General features: G+C 30.9%; 2 protein-coding genes across 2 annotated transcripts; one reads left to right on the forward strand and one right to left on the reverse strand.

The window, feature by feature from the left end:
• Positions 1 to 7,708: 7,708 nt before the first annotated feature.
• On the forward strand, positions 7,709 to 14,949 carry LOC124529816. Its single transcript, XM_047103732.1, has 6 exons — positions 7,709 to 7,907; positions 9,127 to 9,308; positions 9,663 to 10,597; positions 12,690 to 12,844; positions 13,001 to 13,179; positions 14,004 to 14,949. Exons 1-6 carry the CDS (start codon positions 7,756 to 7,758, stop codon positions 14,894 to 14,896), a joined length of 2,496 nt encoding a protein of 831 aa, XP_046959688.1. The 5' UTR covers positions 7,709 to 7,755; the 3' UTR covers positions 14,897 to 14,949.
• Positions 14,943 to 18,429, reverse strand: LOC124530079. Its single transcript, XM_047104073.1, has 5 exons — positions 18,173 to 18,429; positions 17,525 to 17,671; positions 16,484 to 16,680; positions 16,005 to 16,163; positions 14,943 to 15,932 (listed from the first exon to the last, which is right to left on the reverse strand). Exons 1-5 carry the CDS (start codon positions 18,296 to 18,298, stop codon positions 15,005 to 15,007), a joined length of 1,557 nt encoding a protein of 518 aa, XP_046960029.1. The 5' UTR covers positions 18,299 to 18,429; the 3' UTR covers positions 14,943 to 15,004.
• Positions 18,430 to 19,158: the final 729 nt, after the last annotated feature.

Below are 19,158 nucleotides of genomic sequence, written 5' to 3' on the forward strand. Positions count from 1 at the left end.
TTTTGTTACATAAGTTGAGCTTTGTTTTGACATAAACTTTTTATAAATATGAATTGTATTTTTAAGCTTAAAATTAAAAAGTGATTCGTAAAATCAAATATTAGTAATTTTCTCACAAGCTGCCAATTATTGTTTGAATGTGAGTCTGCGACCCAAGAAAAACATCCCATATTTTGCATACGCAAAGCTTACGAGAAAGAATGGCTTATATAGGTCAAGGTGCAAATGATTACAAGATACCAGATTAACTTTCAATGTCGAATAATGTCGCTCATAAAAGTAATGCATAATTTTATCATAAAATATAAAAAAGGGAAAAATGGCCCTGGCTACATCACATACATACAACTATCTACGTAAACTTGATAAACTGGTTCGGAATAATTGACAAGAACAACAAAAAATGTAAATATTCATTTTACTTTCTTTCTGCCTGAATTATCTTAATATATGTAATTTTTATGTACGTTTGTTTCATTGTTCCTCCTCCTAAAGAGTTAAAGGATTTTTTAGTAATTAAACTTCTTATTTCACCCTTATCAGCATCGAGACAGCAGCTAGTAAAATATATTACTGCATTGTATGTGCATTATATTATACATATGGGTTTTATCAAACTATTTGGTTATCAACTTTCACTATTTTTATTGCTTAACAATATGATACGACATCTAATCTATCTATCTATCTATATAATCTATCTAATACAGCTTCCAGAATAACAGTTTACCATTTCTAAAGATATGAAATGTAAACTTTTCGTATCTTTTTCTTTTTTTAAACTAGTGTTTGTTTCACTGATACAATGGTTACTGGTCCTTAAGTGTTATTTATTATATTTATATTATATAATTTTCTTAATAATAAATGCACCCGTGCGAAGCCGGATCGGGTCGCTAGTTATTTAAAAAGAGAGAGATATTTTTGTAAATATTTTGAAGACCTGCAAATCTCTGATGCAAAGATATTTTTGGTATTTCTTATTGTTATGCAATATTAACCGGAACGATATTTTTATTTTGAGTATGTTGACATAACAATCCATATGTTAATAATCCTACAACGTATTTACAAACAAAAACAACTGCTTTTGTGTGATCCGAAACATAAAACTCTCTTTATATATGATAATTATAATGGAATTGTATCTTAATACTTCTTAAGAGAAGTAACTACATTTTAAGGATGAACTCCAGCAGTATACATTAATTGTCCAAATGAGGCGAATCGATGAAAAATTCTAAATAATAATAAATAAATTTGTAAAAATAGTAAAGAAATATATTTCTTTAGAATAGTTCAAAACAGAACACAAAAAGCTAAGTATTGTTCTGTTATAGAATACCCAATGAAGTGCATTCACTGTTCACTTTGATTTTCCAAAGCTGAAACCTTTGTGTATATAAAAATACTCAATACTCAAAATTTAATAAATTGTAAACATTTATTTTATTAATAATTTTAATATTTAATCTCATCAAAGATACGTATATCGATTTACGCGACATGTCTTAACATGCCGAGATAACCCAGTGATTAGAAAATATGAATCTTAAGCAAAACATTTCGGATTCAAACCCAGTACCCTAATTTATGTTTCTGTTTTGTCAACATATATTGTTGGCATGAGTTGGCACCTACCTTCTGTCACAGACCTTCCCCCAAAAAGGAGAAAGGAGCAATGAGACATATATAATATAAGTATTTTTTTCAGTATATTATTTTAATCTTTTTTATTATATAAATATTTCAAAAAATTTTTTATATATAATAAAAAAATAAAAATGTATTGTAATGTTTTTATTGATGTTTTATATATTCATTTGCAATAGTATAATTTTTCTAAAAATATCAAATGAAAAAACGTATTATTTGCATAGATTCACTATGGACTTTTTTTATTATAAATATTTATATGAATTCACTCAAACTATTTTACAACACATATTTTAAAACTTCAATGTTGCAATACGATACGTGTGTATTTAAATATATATACTTATGTTACCAGTAATAAGCAATTAATATAAATTAAAGGCAGAGAGATCCGTCGTTTATGAAAGGGCGACCACCAGTACGGTAACAGACTGAGATTAGACCCAGAGTTGCACTCACGTTCACACGGACGATGCAACATAGCACTCTATTTTAAATAAAACTATCTTATACTGTATGATAAAAATAAGTGAATTGTCAGATTAATGGCAGTGTTAAAAAAATATACAAGTAAAAATGGCTGTGTCGCATCAGTGGTTTGTTCAATGGGCCTCGCCTTCAGTGGTCTTTGAAGGTATTACTAACGATTTTAAAAATGTGAATCCAAGTTGGAACAATTACAAGAATAACTTTGTAAATCCATTCGAGCTATCGTCTTCAAGAACCGTTGGAGGTTATTATATATCGCCTACCCGTGCGTCTAAATATGGAAAAAGTAATTATTTGGATTTTGATAAAAGACAGACTACCGGTGAGTTCGCAATATATTTATATTTATTTGTTTTTTTGGTTGCTTTCGGTGATATTTATACGAATAGTGTTGTTAAGTAATACAGTTGTATTATTAAAGTTAAATTTTTAATCTCTAAATTCAAATTTAACGTAATTTTTTAAATATGCATTTGTAACGGTAGCTTAAGTATCTGTTTAAATGATTGGTTTTATTTATAAAAATCTCGATGTAGAAAAATAATATAAATTTATGGAATTTAAAGTTTAATAAATTATAATTTCACTTATAAACAGTTTATTTTATTTTTATTTATTTAAAAAGTTAGGCCATCAATTTCTCACTACACTAAGCACTTAAAAGTAACAATAAACTAAAATAAACAACATATGTATCATGGCTGCTTTGTAAATGAATTCAGGCACATTAAATAAAATAATCTGCTTAACAATTCTAAGTAATATCATCTAAGAACGGCACGTCTGTTGGCAAATTATAATACACAAAAAAACTCATATCGTGATCACTTAATATAATAGTTCGATTTTATGTCGCGTAAAGGTGAGGGTATACTGTACATTTTATGGGTACTTTAGGCATAAAAAATCTAAGTGCCTTTTATAGAACACAACTAGGAAATTATATAAAATATATAAAAGCAAAAAGTAATAAAAACATGTAAAATAAGTAATAAATATAAATAAATAAATAATAATAAATATATATTATTAATTTTATTTTATTTATGTTATCTAATAAAAATGTATCTAGTTAATTTAAATATAACAAATTTCCACTTTAATCACATTTAAATTATAAAAGTATTTATTTAAAGTCTTTCCTTAACTATGCTTTAATGGATTTTATCAATAATCTCTCGTTTTCACTCAAGTGAAGTGAAGCGTTTTTGAAAGTTGCCAGTTGTACCGTTCATTACTTAAATTTAATGAAGATGAAGCCTAAAATATTAATTAAGGAATAATATGCTGTATACGTACCCTACTAAGTACGCAAACGGTGTAAAGTTTCACGGTCGATTTCGATGGTAGACGAATTTTATTTTTACTAGGCATAATATCAGATATTACATGCATTGAGGTTTAATCTCATTCATCTAAACACATTAAATGTTCTCATAATAACACTGTATTATTTTCGTGGACTAGCAAGCTGATAAAAAATACATTTGTTATTTTTTAAACGATATGGTCTGTTTGTAGATCTGTGCAAATTGGCATACAATGACTAAAACGTAGTGACGAAATTATCGTTCATGTTCATGGCCCATACAGCAGAGTGAGCCGTTTGGTGCAACGAGCAATGGTGAAAGTTAAGGCTATTAAAACTATCGTTTTGCCACACACGGAAATATCGACCGACTACGGTAAAATAACAAACTTACGAGTACTTGGTTGTGTTCCTAAGACGCTTCCAAGAAAAATGAACTCATACAGATAAATGAAATATGTTTTTATATTTAATAACTGCTTTTTTGAGTTATAATTATTGTTTATTATTATTTTTCTTTATTAAATACTTAAATGCTCTAGCGTAGTTAAGATCTATGTAGGTATTAAATAATACCATAATCTATACCAATATTTTTATAATTATAAGTTCGAAAGTAACTCTCTGTGTCTGTCTGTTCACGACTAAACCACAAAACCAAATTCATGAAATGTAGACCAGTACAAACACGTGAAGCCGCGGGCGACGTTTGCTTTTTTATTGTGACAGCTAGTTAACATAACTGTTGTAACATTAACTTTGAGTCAAAAATAGACTGATATGCTGATACAGGACACTATTCTCTCACTCACTTGTGCATTCTAATTAATGCTTAATTTTATTCTGAGTGTTTTTCGAAGACGACCATTGTCATCTGATTCACAAGGAAAACTAGCCAATAGTACGAAATATTATAGTGCACAATTTTTGTGCTCGTGTGCACAAGTGCACTTTCTTTTTCCTCACTATTATAATCCTTTTATCGATTGACATTTCCAATTGTAAAATTATAGCCTGCTATTATTTCGGATGTCAATTTTCTTGACGGAAAAACTTAATTTATTTTAACTTGTGCCACAAAGCCTATCGACAGTTTTACTACTATTGTATTCAAACTAATACTACAGCAAAATCGTAGTAACTTTGTATAGTACCTACAATTTTGTATTGTATTTACTATTCAAAATTTACTCATTAAATATTAGTTCATTAAACTTATGCAATAGTCTCTAGAGCGTAAACTCTTTGGTTTATATTCTTTATGAGGATACCACACTCTCGCAAAACAAGAAATAAAAATACTTTTAAAAATAATAATTTAGTAGTGGCTTACAGTGTATATCTTTTTCTTGTCTTTCCACTTTTATTTACTTTGTGATTAGTTATGGGACTATTTTGTATAATTACCATACCGCTGAGAACTTCGATATAACTTATGTAAATCAAATTATAAGTATGTTTATAATTTGTTGACTATATACACTCTTAAAAATAAATAATCTCTCTAACTAATATTTATATAGGACTTGTCATATTAGTAATTTTTTTTAATAATAATAATAAATATTGGACAACATCACATACATTACTCTAATCCCAATGTAAGTAGCTAAAGCACTTGTGTTATGGAAAATCAGAAGTAACGAAGGTGCCACAAACACCCAGACCCAAGACGACATAGAAAATTAAAAAATTTTAATATAATTGTTTTGTGGTATTATCAAAACACAGCACAATAAGACTAGAAACAACTCTTTTAGCAGTCTCTACCAACTCGCTTATGACTTTTAATAATATTCATTTTTAATTATATTTATATACATATTTGTCTATTGTTGTCCATTTTAACTGTCTATTTGGCTTTTTATTTTACTATGGTAACAAAGATTGTTTTCGTGGAATTGCTTAAATCTGTACCTTAGTTTTTTTTATCTCTTCGAGAGTGTACGCCTCAAATACCGTTGATGACAGGGATTTCGTCTCGCAACATGAACCTTGATTGAGAAAAGTGTATCGCTTTGATCGACAAAAACTGTATTATTTAGTACAATTATTTATTTTTGACATTATGATTTATAGTGCGTACTAAATAATAACAAATCTTACGCTACTATAAAAAGATAAGATTTGTTTCTTTTGTCCGGTTTCACATTAAAAATACTGTTCCGTATAGTACAACTTCTAACTTGACGGCGAAGTAAATACAACCGGTTTCCTCTTTATGGAAACTCTTTTTGTTTGACCGTTTTCATGTATTTTTTTTTAAATTGTATTTTGTTTTTTTTTTAACGGAAGTGTCTAATTATTAGATAGGTTTCATTGTTTTTGCAGCTTTCACTTAATGCAATAAAAGTGTATGTGAAACTCACAAGATTGAAATAAAAGTGCGCGCTTATATGTACCATACATGTAATTTAATGTATGATAACTATTATTTCGAATAGACAGCAGCGCTGTACATTGCGTTGTGTATCTGCTATGAATTACTCTAAGTCTGATTGTTGTTTATTAACGAAATCAGACGCGATGTAATTTTCGTATTTTATACATTTTTTTCTTAAATTTGTAGCAGCTAATAATTATAGCCAATGAACATTAATGGGATACTCATTGCAATATATATAAAATGTAAAATATATGTAATACATAATGACGTATCTTGCCTATTCTACAACAAACAACAACAGGGTGACAATTTCAGAGAGCTGGGCTGAGGCCTCATCTTCCTTTGAAGAGGAGGTTCGGAACATATTCTACCAAGTTGTTCAAATGCGGGTTGGTGGAATATAGATGTGGTAGATTTTCTATGAAATTAGACACATGCAGGTTACCTCACGATGTTTCCCTTCGTCGACGAACACGAGATGAATTATAAACACAAATTAAGCAGATGCATATTCAGTGGTGCTTGTCTGGTTTTGAACTGGCAACGCTTCATAGCGTGAGATCTTTTCGTCGCTGTAGCATGCGTAAGTGATCCCGTGGCGTCTGCCGAAAAACGGAGAGGATACCGCTGGTTTTTTAGTGGGTAAACCCGGTGTGCTTGGGCGCTCTCGGCGACCAGGGCTCCGGGGAGTACCACCACCCCCCCCCCCTCACTTTTCATCACGTGGGGAAGCGTTTTTCCAGCGAGAAAAAAAAGGATTTGAAGCGGCATTCATCGGTCAAGATGCACGCGTTCTAACCGCCTGGCCATCTCGGCTCAAAGTCTTGCCTATTAATAATAATAACATTTATGAATAATGTATGTTGTGACGAATACAACTAAACAAAGATAAAATAGTTAATTTCAGCTGTTGAATATGATATGAGATAAATGTAAATTGTTATACTTTAACTGACTAAGCAGAGGAGTTAATAAATTTATTTCGTACAATTTAGCACGTCAAACATTGGTGACTAATTGTTTATTTATAACAGTAAATTTCAGAAACTAGCTTACCTGGTGTAATGGGTACCTTATAAAACATGCTAATCACAAATAAAAGCCAAGGCGATAAAATAGTAACCAATATTTACTACCCCTGCTCTCAAGTAAATTGAAGTAAAAATGTTAGTCCTACTAAGAATGTTCACTGTGGAAAAAAATACATTTATACGAGATTAATTGTGAAAAAAACCGAATACGAAACTTTAATACGGAACACTCGTTCTTATTATGAAAATAATTCTTGAACAATCGGCATACGGAATCATTTATTATGGTATAATCTTACAAAATTTGTAAACGTTCTCATTTTTTATTATTGATTTCCTTCAAATGTTTCATCTTAAATATTCTCGTTTAAAATTCCGCTTCACATTATCATAATTGAACGTACAAAAAGTGCTACCTTTGCGCGTGGAACACTGATTTAAAAAAAGTGCAATTGTTACTTTCGTGACATTAAAACAATTACTTTTTTTATATTTATAATTCTTTTCGTGAACTTCTAAAGTATGATAGCATTTGATAAAATTTTATGCGTCTTATATTACTGCTTGTGTTAAAATTTACCTATTCAATTTATTTTTAGCACAAAAAAATATTCTTATTTCCTTGTTAAAATGGTCAACGGTAAGACAGCGGTCAGGAACCATAATACATTCAGTCGTAAACTTATTTTACTAGTAGTCGATTCACTGTTGTGCCAGTTAACATTTTTTATATTAAACACAAATTTTACATGTCATGGAAGCAAATCTTATTTTAAACATATTTAATTTTTCCCAAAAATGTAAGTTTAATAAACAATGTTTTGGCAGTTTCGTAAATACCTAATAATTTTTGTCTCTTTCCAGATAGAACGCGTTTAGCTGGTATGGCGTTATGGCTTACGATGTTGGGAGTAACGCGGTCCCAGTCTGTGCCATCAGATACTGAAACTCCACCCTTTAGCACTCTGTACAAATGGAAACAGCTCGACTTTGAGTTCCCTTCAGATAACCACCGACGCTACGCTATTGCTAATGGGTAAATATTATGTTGAAATAATCTTTTAGCATCAAGTTATATAACAAGTGTATAATATGAACTGATAACTACTACATATTAGCACATAAGTTCAAAAACAAGTACAGTGATGTGGAAATTAAAAATAACTCAACACAATACAAAGTTTAACTAATACTTATACTAATAAATTAAATATATATTATTGTCATTTACTTATAATCTTATATTATACGAGTATACTCAAGTGGGCCTTCGTGGTCGAGTAGTGTGTACACCGGTTTTCATGGGTAAGCGGTTCGATTCCCGACCGAGATTATATATTATTGGGTCTGGCTGTTTGTGGTACCGTCGTTATTTCTGATTTTCCATAACACAAGTGTTATAGCTACTTACATTGGGATCAGAGTAATGTATGTGATGTTGTCTAATTGAAACTAAAATCCCTTTGAGACTTAAATACTAATATTAAAATAATTTCATAAAATTTTGTTTTAATTTTGCTTAATGTACAAATAATGATTTTAAAAATTATATTTAGTTGCACAATTTAACTATGTCTTTTTGTGTTTTTACAAAAGATGTTACAATAGGCTATTTGACTGGTTTTTAAAATCCATTTTATATTATTTAGTAGAGGTTAAGGAACCCAGTAAAAGTTGATTTTTTTATTTCTAGTACATATTTGCCGAAAAATATCATATTAAAAATTCCATATTTAAATAACGCGCGAATACGCTACTTGGATAATATGGCGCTGCAATGGGGTCGGTGACGTCACTTCGCTGTATTTTAATCTGTGGTACATATAGTAGAAAAGCAAGGTTTACAAAAATGTGACTTCATCATAAGCCCAGCCAATCAGGAGCGTTTTGTGTCACGTGACAAACGTTTGACAAAATGCATTTTTATTTATTGATTTTTGAATAAATTAAGTATTATTTTTAAATTTCGTTCGTAAATAACCATTTTTAAAGTCATAATGTACACGGATTACAATAATTCACAATTTATTTTTCGCATTGTCAAATAGCCTATTGCAATTTCATTTGAATCCATAACGCGTCCGTATCATTTAGTGCGTATTTTATCATACAAATATATTAGCCCAAAAAAAGTCATTTTACAATAAATTCCTATTCCATGAGCAGCCCTGAAAAAGTCAGAAAAATCAAACATTTCAATTATATTTTAAGATCTAGCAATTTACTAGGCGGTTAATAATTTCATTTGCTTTTAGCGACTACATTCCAGAAAACATTCTACCCCTAGGATTGGAGGTGTGGGGTTCCCGTGTTTGGGTGACAATGCCAAGTTGGCGACGCGGAGTTCCAGCCACATTAGCAACCGTTCCTCGCTCTGGTGGAGTGACGTCACCACGTCTCAAGCCTTACCCTGATTGGAGCTTCCATAGAGCGTTCAGTAAGTATTAATTTTATTAAGTAAAATGAATTTTGCACGTTTTATTTATTATTAATAATCTAAACTAATATTATAAATGTGAAAGTAACTATGCCTGTCTGTCGCTCTTTTACCACCAAACCAGTGGTTCAGTGCTTTAGTGAAATTTGGTATGAAGCAAACTTGAACTCCAAAAAAGGGCATAGGCTACTTTTTTGCCCAGCATATGACCAATCCTTAAAACGAGAGCGAAGCCATGGGCAACAATTAGTGATGTATATAGTGCTTTAAACAGTTTCTTTTAAAATACGAATCAACGTAAAAGCTGACAAAATTTAAACAGAAATAATACCAGCAATGTCTTTTTTTTTTCAGATAAAAGCAGTGGCTGTTCCGGTTTAACATCAGTTTTTCGAATGAATATTGACCATTGCGGTCGACTGTGGGTGCTCGATTCAGGACAAATAGATACTCAAGATAACCCAAAACAAATATGTCCACCAAGCATAATAGTATTCGATTTAAAAACTGATTTGCCTATTGCCAGATATATTATTCCAAAGGAGTACGTTCTTCAAGATTCACTATTTTCCAACATTATTTTGGATACAAGAAGGAAAGACTGTTCTGATCTTCACGCTTACATAGCAGATACGTGGCGATTTGGACTGCTGGTATTTCGCGAAAGCGATAAAAGTTTCTGGAGATTTTCACATCATCTATTTTTCCCTGATCCCTTAGCATCAAATTATACTCTACACGGCTTAAACTTTCAATGGACCGATGGAATCTTTGGACTTGCGCTCTCTCCTGTCGACCAATCTGAAGAGAGGACATTATATTTTCACGCCATGTCAAGTTACAGAGAATTTTTAGTTAAAACGTCAGTACTTCGTGATTCATCGCGTGTTAACGACAGCTCCACTGAATTTTCTATAATTGGAGAAAGTAGAGGATTGTTTGGCCAATCATCTGCATCGGCGATTGATAAACAAGGAGTAATGTTTTATGGCCTGGTGACAAGGGACACTATTGCTTGTTGGGATACGGCGAAATCGTATTCAAAACCGAATCTTGGTGTGGTAGCAATGAATAAGGAGACACTAGTTTTTCCTAACGACATAAGAATTGATCAGGAAGAGCGTCAGAGTGTTTGGGTGATAACTAATCGACTACCAATGTTTCAAGCAAGTGGTTTAGATGCTAATGATTATAATTACCGTATTATGTATGCTGATACAAAAGAAGCTGTGCGGGGAACTGTTTGTAATCCCGTTTTTCAACCTCACAACAAATGGTATAAATACGTATAAAAACAATAATTATATTCTTTTTTGTACGAAAATTAAGACCAACAATATTATTTTTTTATGAAACTAGTCCTACTCTATTCATTATTAGAATCAGTATAAGAAAACCATATTCAGTGTAAGTAAAATATAAATATGGGTATAGCAACTAAATGTGTTTTATTAACTTTCCAAAATTAAAAATATGAGTACTGACATAATATATGTAAAGTTCTACAAATTAAAACCTTTAGGAGGATTCTGAATAATTGAAAATTAGCCTGATATCAAAAAATAGCAATTAAGCACACATCGAATTGCTAAAATATAAATGTAGGCGTCACTGATGTCTACGAATTTTGGTGTAGTACGTAGTTTTGTGTAGTGGTAGTACTTGGCTTAAGCTGAAATGGCCTATTAGTTAAAACGCGTGAGTTTAAACTCAGTTAAGTACCACCAAACTTTCATTTGGTTATATTTGCAAGGAAAACATAGCAAGGAAACGGCCATCTATAATATAAAAATTATGCCATATGTGTAGCTATCAAAGCGAATTGAAGAAATAGCTCATTACCTTTCTCCTCAAAAAGAGAACCTGTACAATAATTAAAATAATAAAGTTGAGTATTTTAATATAATTTTAATTTTATAATTAAACCATAAAATATAATTATTTTATGGTTTAATCCTCGACGAATATCTTATTGTCTATTATATATGTTAATATTTTACTTCAATGATCACGTGACGTTTTAAATACAAATTATATTTATTATATGTAATAAATAAATTATTTTAATTATACTTTTAATACAAAAACAATTAATAATAACGAAAATTGCGCAGCATTGTTTTAAATAAAAATAAAAAAGAAGATGAATTAAATAATGAACCACATTGCTTTTTATTTTATTGAATGCTTATTGAAGTTTAGATTTAAATTCAAATACTCTGACACATAAATAAATTACCTATGACCTGTAAAACTGAATAATGTATTACTTTTTATGATTGTATACAAAATTCTTCAGTCGTGGGTACAATGAACTCCTAAAGAGATGGAATAATTTTATTGTTTTGAGTGTGTTGATTGTTTCTGTCCATGGGTAGTTTCAACATGATCAGTTAGGGCAAGTAAATCTGCCATCGAGTACCTGATGTCTATTATTAACAAAAAAGAAAGACAAATCTTATTTCACAAGACTGCAATTGGGTCGGGAAGATAGTATATATAACAGATCGGTAAATAATATATAGTTAGACATATTACCCGTAAAAAAATTGCGATACAAAAATGTAAATTTATATAAAACCGTTGTCCATTACTTAGTTCGAATATAATATTTAGAACGTAAATGAGAATAAATACATTATTATATTATAAACTTATTGAAATAAACATGCTATGGCCTTAATGATAATTATTTGGTTGAATTTGTATCCCCACATATTTTACAAGCAAAAACCGAGGATAAACTCGTTTGCGTATTGCTCTACATACATCCTTACATAACTATCAAGGCGTTTACGTTTCGATCGAGCCTCACAACATTTATTTGTACACAGCAGGAAAGACGTGATTTGGATAGGCGAAATATAAAAGAATTAGTGGTGCTCGAAAGAAGGTAAGAGAATATATATATTATTAAAGGAATTTCTAGTTACGTACAGTGCAAGTGATAAAACCCTTATTCAGTCATATTTATTAGGAATATTTATTTCACCTAAAACAATCTTGGTTTATATTTTAAAGTGACTGATAAATTAACGCCTACGTTTAATAATTTGAATGGACAAGGCCTACGGACTTTCAATACAACTAAGAATGCATTCCAAAGTATTTTAATAAATCAACATGTAGACTTAAAGAGTTCATAAAAATATAATATCCATGATAATTTACTATTATTCCGACGCTTATTAAAATCTAATATACAATTTTTTTCAAACTGTAGAACTTCAAACAGTATCGAAGTACTGAAGAAGTAATAAACTAAAAAATTAACGAACCATGAAATAATAAGATAGCTCTTAATTATATATTTCATCAATTTGCTAATCAGAATAATAATTTCTAAATCCCACCTAAATATTTAATACGCTTTTTTTTCAGATGAGACTCAAGGAAGCATTTTTATTTGTGGTTCTAGCAATATGTGGTACAAGTTCTTACGCACAAAAAAAGTCTATCGGTACCCTGTATCGCTGGAAGCAAATTGACTTTGATTTTCCAACTCCTCAACATCGTCAACTGGCCATTCAGAATGGGTAATAAAAAGTAACTTATTTTCTACAACTCATTTACATAACATTATATAACATGTGATATCGATATCAAGCATTAATTACACTATACAATGTATATACATATTTACAGTGGTACCAACATATATAATATTAACTTGAATAAAATTTTGATTTCAGTCAATTCAATCAGATTAATGTTATACCCCTGGGTGTGGAAAGATGGAAACATCGTGTATTTGTAAGTACACCGAGATGGAAGAAAGGTGTTCCAGCAACGCTGTCCGCTTTGCCTGTTGCAGGCCAGGAAGAATCTCCATTACTCCAACCGTTCCCAAGTTGGGACTGGCACACTGCAGGTACAGTAATACTACACACACATATATAAAAACACACACAAGTTCAGTATGTTAATTTAGCAATGTTTAGAAATGCCACACTTTATGTTACGTAAATATTTTCGAATGGACAACGTTTTTGACTATGTTAAATCCATACTAATATTATAAATGCGAAAGTAGCTCTGTCTGTATGTCTGTCTCGCTTTCACGTTAATGCTACTGGACCGATTTAAATGAAATTTGGTACATAAGTACTCTTAGAGCCTGAGAAAGGCATTTTTTTTTTTGAGAGACAAAGAGGTAAGACCTTTTACTATACCAATCATCAACGTAATATTTTAAATAAATTTGTAAATATATTCATATTCTATGCGAACAAAGCCACGGGTAACAGGTAGTAATTATATACATTAACCAATATAATATTAGTATAAGTTACATATGCATAATTTATAAACTAGTATAAATATTTTAATATGATCAGTAACCTCGGTTATTTAATAAAAAGGTGTTAAGTAACCACTTAAGAAATATTTAAACTATTCGCTCATTACGGTCGACTAACCTGAAGCATGTGTGGCCTGTAATAAGAATATACTTTAATAATTTACAATTCATTAGTTTAAAAACATGTTTATATTAAGAAATTGATTATTTAAATATTGAGTTATGAAATGTTCAATACTGATACTGTAATAAGCAGCTGTATTAACTCTTACACCTACTTTTAAGGATTTTGCAATAATTTGGTATATACTTAAAGAGATTTATATTTTACATTCATTATAAATACAAAAAAATCACTTACTTTTGTTTAAAGTACTGTTTTTGTATTGTTATAGGTAACTGCACGGGATTCACATCAATTTTCAGAATGAGCATTGACCACTGCGGAGTGATGTGGGCTCTTGACTCCGGTCAAGTCGAGGCCTTCGAAACACCGAGGCAACTATGTCCACCAACGCTATTCGCTATAAGCCTAGAAACAGATACTGTTCTCGGCCGTTTTCCTATTCCGAGCGAATATGTTTTACAAAATTCACTCATTACAAACATTGTCGTCGACTCCAGAGACGCCCAGTGTAGAGACTTGCATGTTTATATTGCCGATGCATGGCGATTTGGACTAATCGTCTTCAGAGATGCTGATTCGTCATTTTGGAGGTTTAACCATTATACTTTTTACCCAGAGCCTTTGCTTTCAAATTACACGCTCCATGGATTAAATTATCAATGGTCAGACGGTTTATTTGGTATGTCCTTGGGACAATACCATCGTGGTGATCGTCCTCTTTACTATCACTCCATGTCTAGTTCACTAGAATTTTCAGTTAAAACATCAGTAATACGAGATCCTACACGAGTTAACGATGCTGTAGATGAATTTAAACTACTTGGCGAGAGTCGTGGTATGCGGGGACAGGTTTCCGCCGCAGCCGTAGACCGCAACGGAGTCATGTTCTTTAACCTTATTTCACTTGACAGTATCGGGTGTTGGGACACACGAAAAGAATACAAAATCAAAAATTTAGATATCGTAGCACAAAATAATGAGACGATTGTGTTTCCTAATGATTTACGAATTGACCATGAAGTCCCGCAAGTTGTTTGGATAATAACGAACAGGTTACCGATGTATCAATTTAATTTAATAAATCCAAATGAGTATAATTATAGAATTATGTACCTGGATCCAAAAACCGCTGTAGAAAATACGGTGTGTCAACCGTTTTAATATATTTCTACCCACCTTTTATAAATATTGTAAATAAAAAGTTCAATATGCAACCATGTTTTATTTCAAAATTTCTTTCCTTTTTTATCAATGTTTGATTTACACAAATTATTCCTTAGCATCTGAATCTTCTTTTTTATGGGTTTTAGATTTTATAGAAGATTTATTATAAGTGTTACTTTTATGATTATTGTTACTGATGTCAGTTGAAGAATTATTTTCGATAATTTCATCGTCAGACACTTCATTAAGTGCTATTCGAACCTTCATTCTATTAATCACACTTTCGAAACTCTCTGTTGAGTCCATTTTTAATTTAGTTGTTTCCGGTTCGGGATCATCAATATTTTCTATGTGTTTCTCATCCTTATCGAAATATTCTAAAATTTCTTCGTGTGAATGTATTAGAGAGTTACTATCATTTTCTGGAATTGTTTTCTCGTATTCTTGATTAAAGCTCACCGCATCCAATGAAATTTCCTTTGTTGATTCGACACATTGTGAACTCTGGCTATTAATATTATCATTTTGCGCGATATTATTTTGAGGTCTATTTTCTGGTGAATTTAAGGACCCAAATAAATCTGAGGGTCTTTTCATAAATATTTGCGGATAGTCTCGCAGGTAAGATGCTACTCTGCCTTTGTTACTTCCCACAAGAGGCGACGTATCTGAATCTTCAGTGGAAATAGCGGGACACTCAATACGCTGCGGCATAAATGCTTGAGAATTTGAAAAAAGCTTAACAGGATCACCATTATCTTTTTTCTTAAAAACACCTATTCGTAGTAACATTAATACAAATTGTTCTAGAATGCGATCAGTATCACGTGGTACAACTACTTCACTGCCAAACCAGTCCTCGTATGTGCCTATATCAGATATTGTTCTGTTAGAAATAACGGACAAGGGGCACGGCCTATCTGTACCAACAGATTGAATGTCTTCATTGCTTGATGTGCTTTGAAATGATTCACTCATTTTTACTATTGATTGGGTTATTACTCTGTCAATCGACGGGGCTCGTTCTCCATAGCTGTAGATAAATGTGTTGATTAAAAAAAATCGAAACAGGTTTCTTTATCGTCAAAAAAAATAAATCACTAACAAGCTGGCAATAAGTCTTTTTCGCAATTGATCTTCACCTTGTAATGATTTGGTTCGACGTCGACGTACAGCCAGTTCTAATCCGTAATCGTAATCTTTAGTGGGCAATACTGCAGGAAATGTTTTAAACGCCGATGTCATTTTTAAATAATGATAGTAACTGAAATTAAAACATACAATGGGACCATAAATTATTTCTGATCACGAAATACTTGTTATTGAATATGAATTATTATGTTAATACATATATCAATTATGGAACTCATATCAATATGAAAAATTTATGCGGTCTTTATTCACTAATACTTTTTTTAATATGAATTATATCTTACAATTGGAGATTTTTTTTTAACTAACTACCTAATAAATGTTGGTTCAAAGTTGCATTAAAATTATTTATTATATAAAATAACTTATTGTTATAATTGCAGTATGTCACGTATTTTATCTAACGGAAGGTTCTAAAATCAAATTACTTACCTAAATATGAGCATCCACATATAAAACGCTGGCATTATAGAGACAAGTTTGCCGATTAGGAATTTTATACAAGGTGGTCTCGCCGGTCCCAGGAGAACACATGTTCCAAGGCCTAAAGCCAAGCTTGTCAGTTCGCAAAGAAAATTTCTTATTGCTGCGAGCAAAAGCCAAGGCAGCACCAGAGTTGGCCGTTCCTCCTGTAGCAATATAATTGCAAATATTGTGACGATATTATGTTCACAAACTATATTTTAGGACGCTACAAAATATTAATGTATAATAAATATAAAGAGTAATCGCTAATTTTTGGATGTGTTACTAGGCCGAGAGTAAATACCAAAACCACGACATCTATCCCAAAAAATATTCACCACTTAAATTCCAGATGATCTTAAACTATTGTTTCCATAGCCATCCACACATATTTGTAGTTCAGGTACTTCTAAACGGATGGACCAATTTCGATTTTTTTTTGTGTATTTTGCGTGTTGTATGAGTGAGTGAATCGTTTAGATAGGACTTCAGCAATTAGGAAATAATAATATTGTTTCACCCGAATATCAGGACAAACTACTTTATGAAAAAGATGAGATCATTCTATAAAATATTTACATCTTATATTAAAAACTCTACAAACGCCTTAAAATAAAAAGGTTATAAAAATATTTATAGATATGTGTGTTTAACACGAAAAATATTATTACGTTTTGTAAATGTATTGGCGCAGAGCCACTGACTAATTCATTGGAATGCGATCATAATAAATCGATTGGTGCTTCATCCATAGCAAATATGGCCCTTTTAATGAATTGATCATAAACAGAACCAGAGAAATATTTAGGATAAATATCAATCATCCATCAGTCAAATAACTAAGGTTAAATTAGTTATTGTTTTGATAACATAATATATATATTGAAATATTTTATACAGAAAAAAATAATCTCTCGTTTTCAGTCAGGAGTCGGATGAGACACTGGAAATGATTTACTTAACGATAAATATATGTATGGAAATCCAATTTCAATTGATTTTTCTTACCAAAAATACTGGATATAGGAGAACAATGTACGAGGCCAGATAGACATATACCGTGAAACACTGAACAAGCATCACACCACATATTGTCGTCCTTAGAACGCGTTGCACGTGTAGTGATAGCTCTTCAGGCATTTTCATGTGCCATACCTAGAGTATAATTAATTATTACGGTTTTTTTTTAATTTTACTATGTAAATTGTAATTATTTCAAGATACAAAGATTATAGCAAAGAAATTATTTTTGATGCATTAAAAAATAACAATTTATACACACAATTTTTTTTATAAATGCATTTCTTATGTCAACGACAAAAATTGAGTATTAAGAGGGAAGTAAATTCAAAAGCGACATACACTATTTAAAAAAAATCAACTGCTTTCATACTTTTCTTAATTTATAGAGAAACGTGTAAAGCGTCCAAAGATTCTAACAAGAATTGAAAATAAACATTTTACATGTAGGAAGTGCAGTTTTCGCTTCATAAAGGGCAAAGCATAAACACGTGTCTGTCCAACAGCGAAATTAAATTTCCACGGGATTTTCAACCTTACCTTTATACCATTAAAGATTAGTTTGAAGAATAGTAAGTGTATTCATTAACAAACAGCATCTATCAGCGGTTCAAAGTTTTACAATAGTTTGGGCACCTGTTTAAGATTAGCGTTCACTTTGAACAGAGTTGCGTCGAAAATTGTTCGCAAAATGCCAAGAACTGTCCACAGGCATACTTCCGACTGAAGGCTCATTCCAATATAAGTGAGTATATTTATCATTGTTTCAATTTGTATTATTCTATTTTATATACTACTATTTTATAAACATTTTATTTTATTTCATCTTCGTTTACTTTATTTATTTAATTTTGAATTTTTATTCCCGATTTGAGATCGCCATTGTCACTCAATTGACATAATATATCCATATACATTTTATATTCTATGGTTCTTAATATTAAATAATAAATGATTTGATTTATGGTTACATTTTATTATTTTATAAAACATATAAAAATAGTATTCCGTATTTTTATTTATATAATTACAAAAAAAATAATAATACGTATAACATATATTATTAAATATATATCTTTAAATCATTTTCTTTATCATAAAAAACCGAATCGAATGCGTTCTTTGCCGGTGTTTAGTAAAAGATAACCTTTATTCCTAACCGGTGATACTTTTAACTAATTTATTCAAAAAAATACAAAATAGCTTGGAACGATGACATGAAACAAAGTTAAATTAAATTATTAGTTTATAATAAGAATATTTAATGTTTGCTTTTATTGCTAGACTAGCAAATATGCCATGTGTTGGTAAGTGGTCGCTATTGCCCATAGAAATTGGTAGAGTAAGCATTTATAACCATTCTTTACTTCACCAATGCACTCCCATACATAAAACATATATCTTGCCCCTGTAGTTCACGGGCTCACTCACATGAAGACACCAATACTACGTATTATTACAGTAACTACTTCTACTTTACGGCAGAATATATTACGAATAATTCGCAGTACCTACCCGACGAGTTATCACAAACCCCTACCGCCCAGTAAATTTTAAATATATATTGATAAAATTCAGTATAGTCCAATCAAACTATAAGTTCCTGTATACCTGTACACAAA

This window comes from Vanessa cardui, chromosome 5 (assembly GCF_905220365.1).
Source record: "Vanessa cardui chromosome 5, ilVanCard2.1, whole genome shotgun sequence".
In the NCBI taxonomy this organism is placed as follows: Eukaryota; Metazoa; Arthropoda; class Insecta; order Lepidoptera; family Nymphalidae; genus Vanessa; species Vanessa cardui.

Excerpts from the sequence above, each read along its gene's own strand:
- LOC124530079 (XM_047104073.1), bottom strand. The coding sequence starts at position 18,298 with ATGATAAATATACTCACTTATATTGGAATGAGCCTTCAGTCGGAAGTA. Across the intron at positions 16,681-17,524 it reads TCCTATATCCAGTATTTTTG|GAGGAACGGCCAACTCTGGT; the intron begins GTAAGAAAAATC and ends ATATTGCTACAG. Across the intron at positions 16,164-16,483 it reads ATGTGGATGCTCATATTTAG|TTACTATCATTATTTAAAAA; the intron begins GTAAGTAATTTG and ends TTTTAATTTCAG.
- LOC124529816 (XM_047103732.1), top strand. The coding sequence starts at position 7,756 with ATGGCGTTATGGCTTACGATGTTGGGAGTAACGCGGTCCCAGTCTGTG. Across the intron at positions 7,908-9,126 it reads CGCTACGCTATTGCTAATGG|CGACTACATTCCAGAAAACA; the intron begins GTAAATATTATG and ends ATTTGCTTTTAG. Across the intron at positions 13,180-14,003 it reads TTGGGACTGGCACACTGCAG|GTAACTGCACGGGATTCACA; the intron begins GTACAGTAATAC and ends GTATTGTTATAG.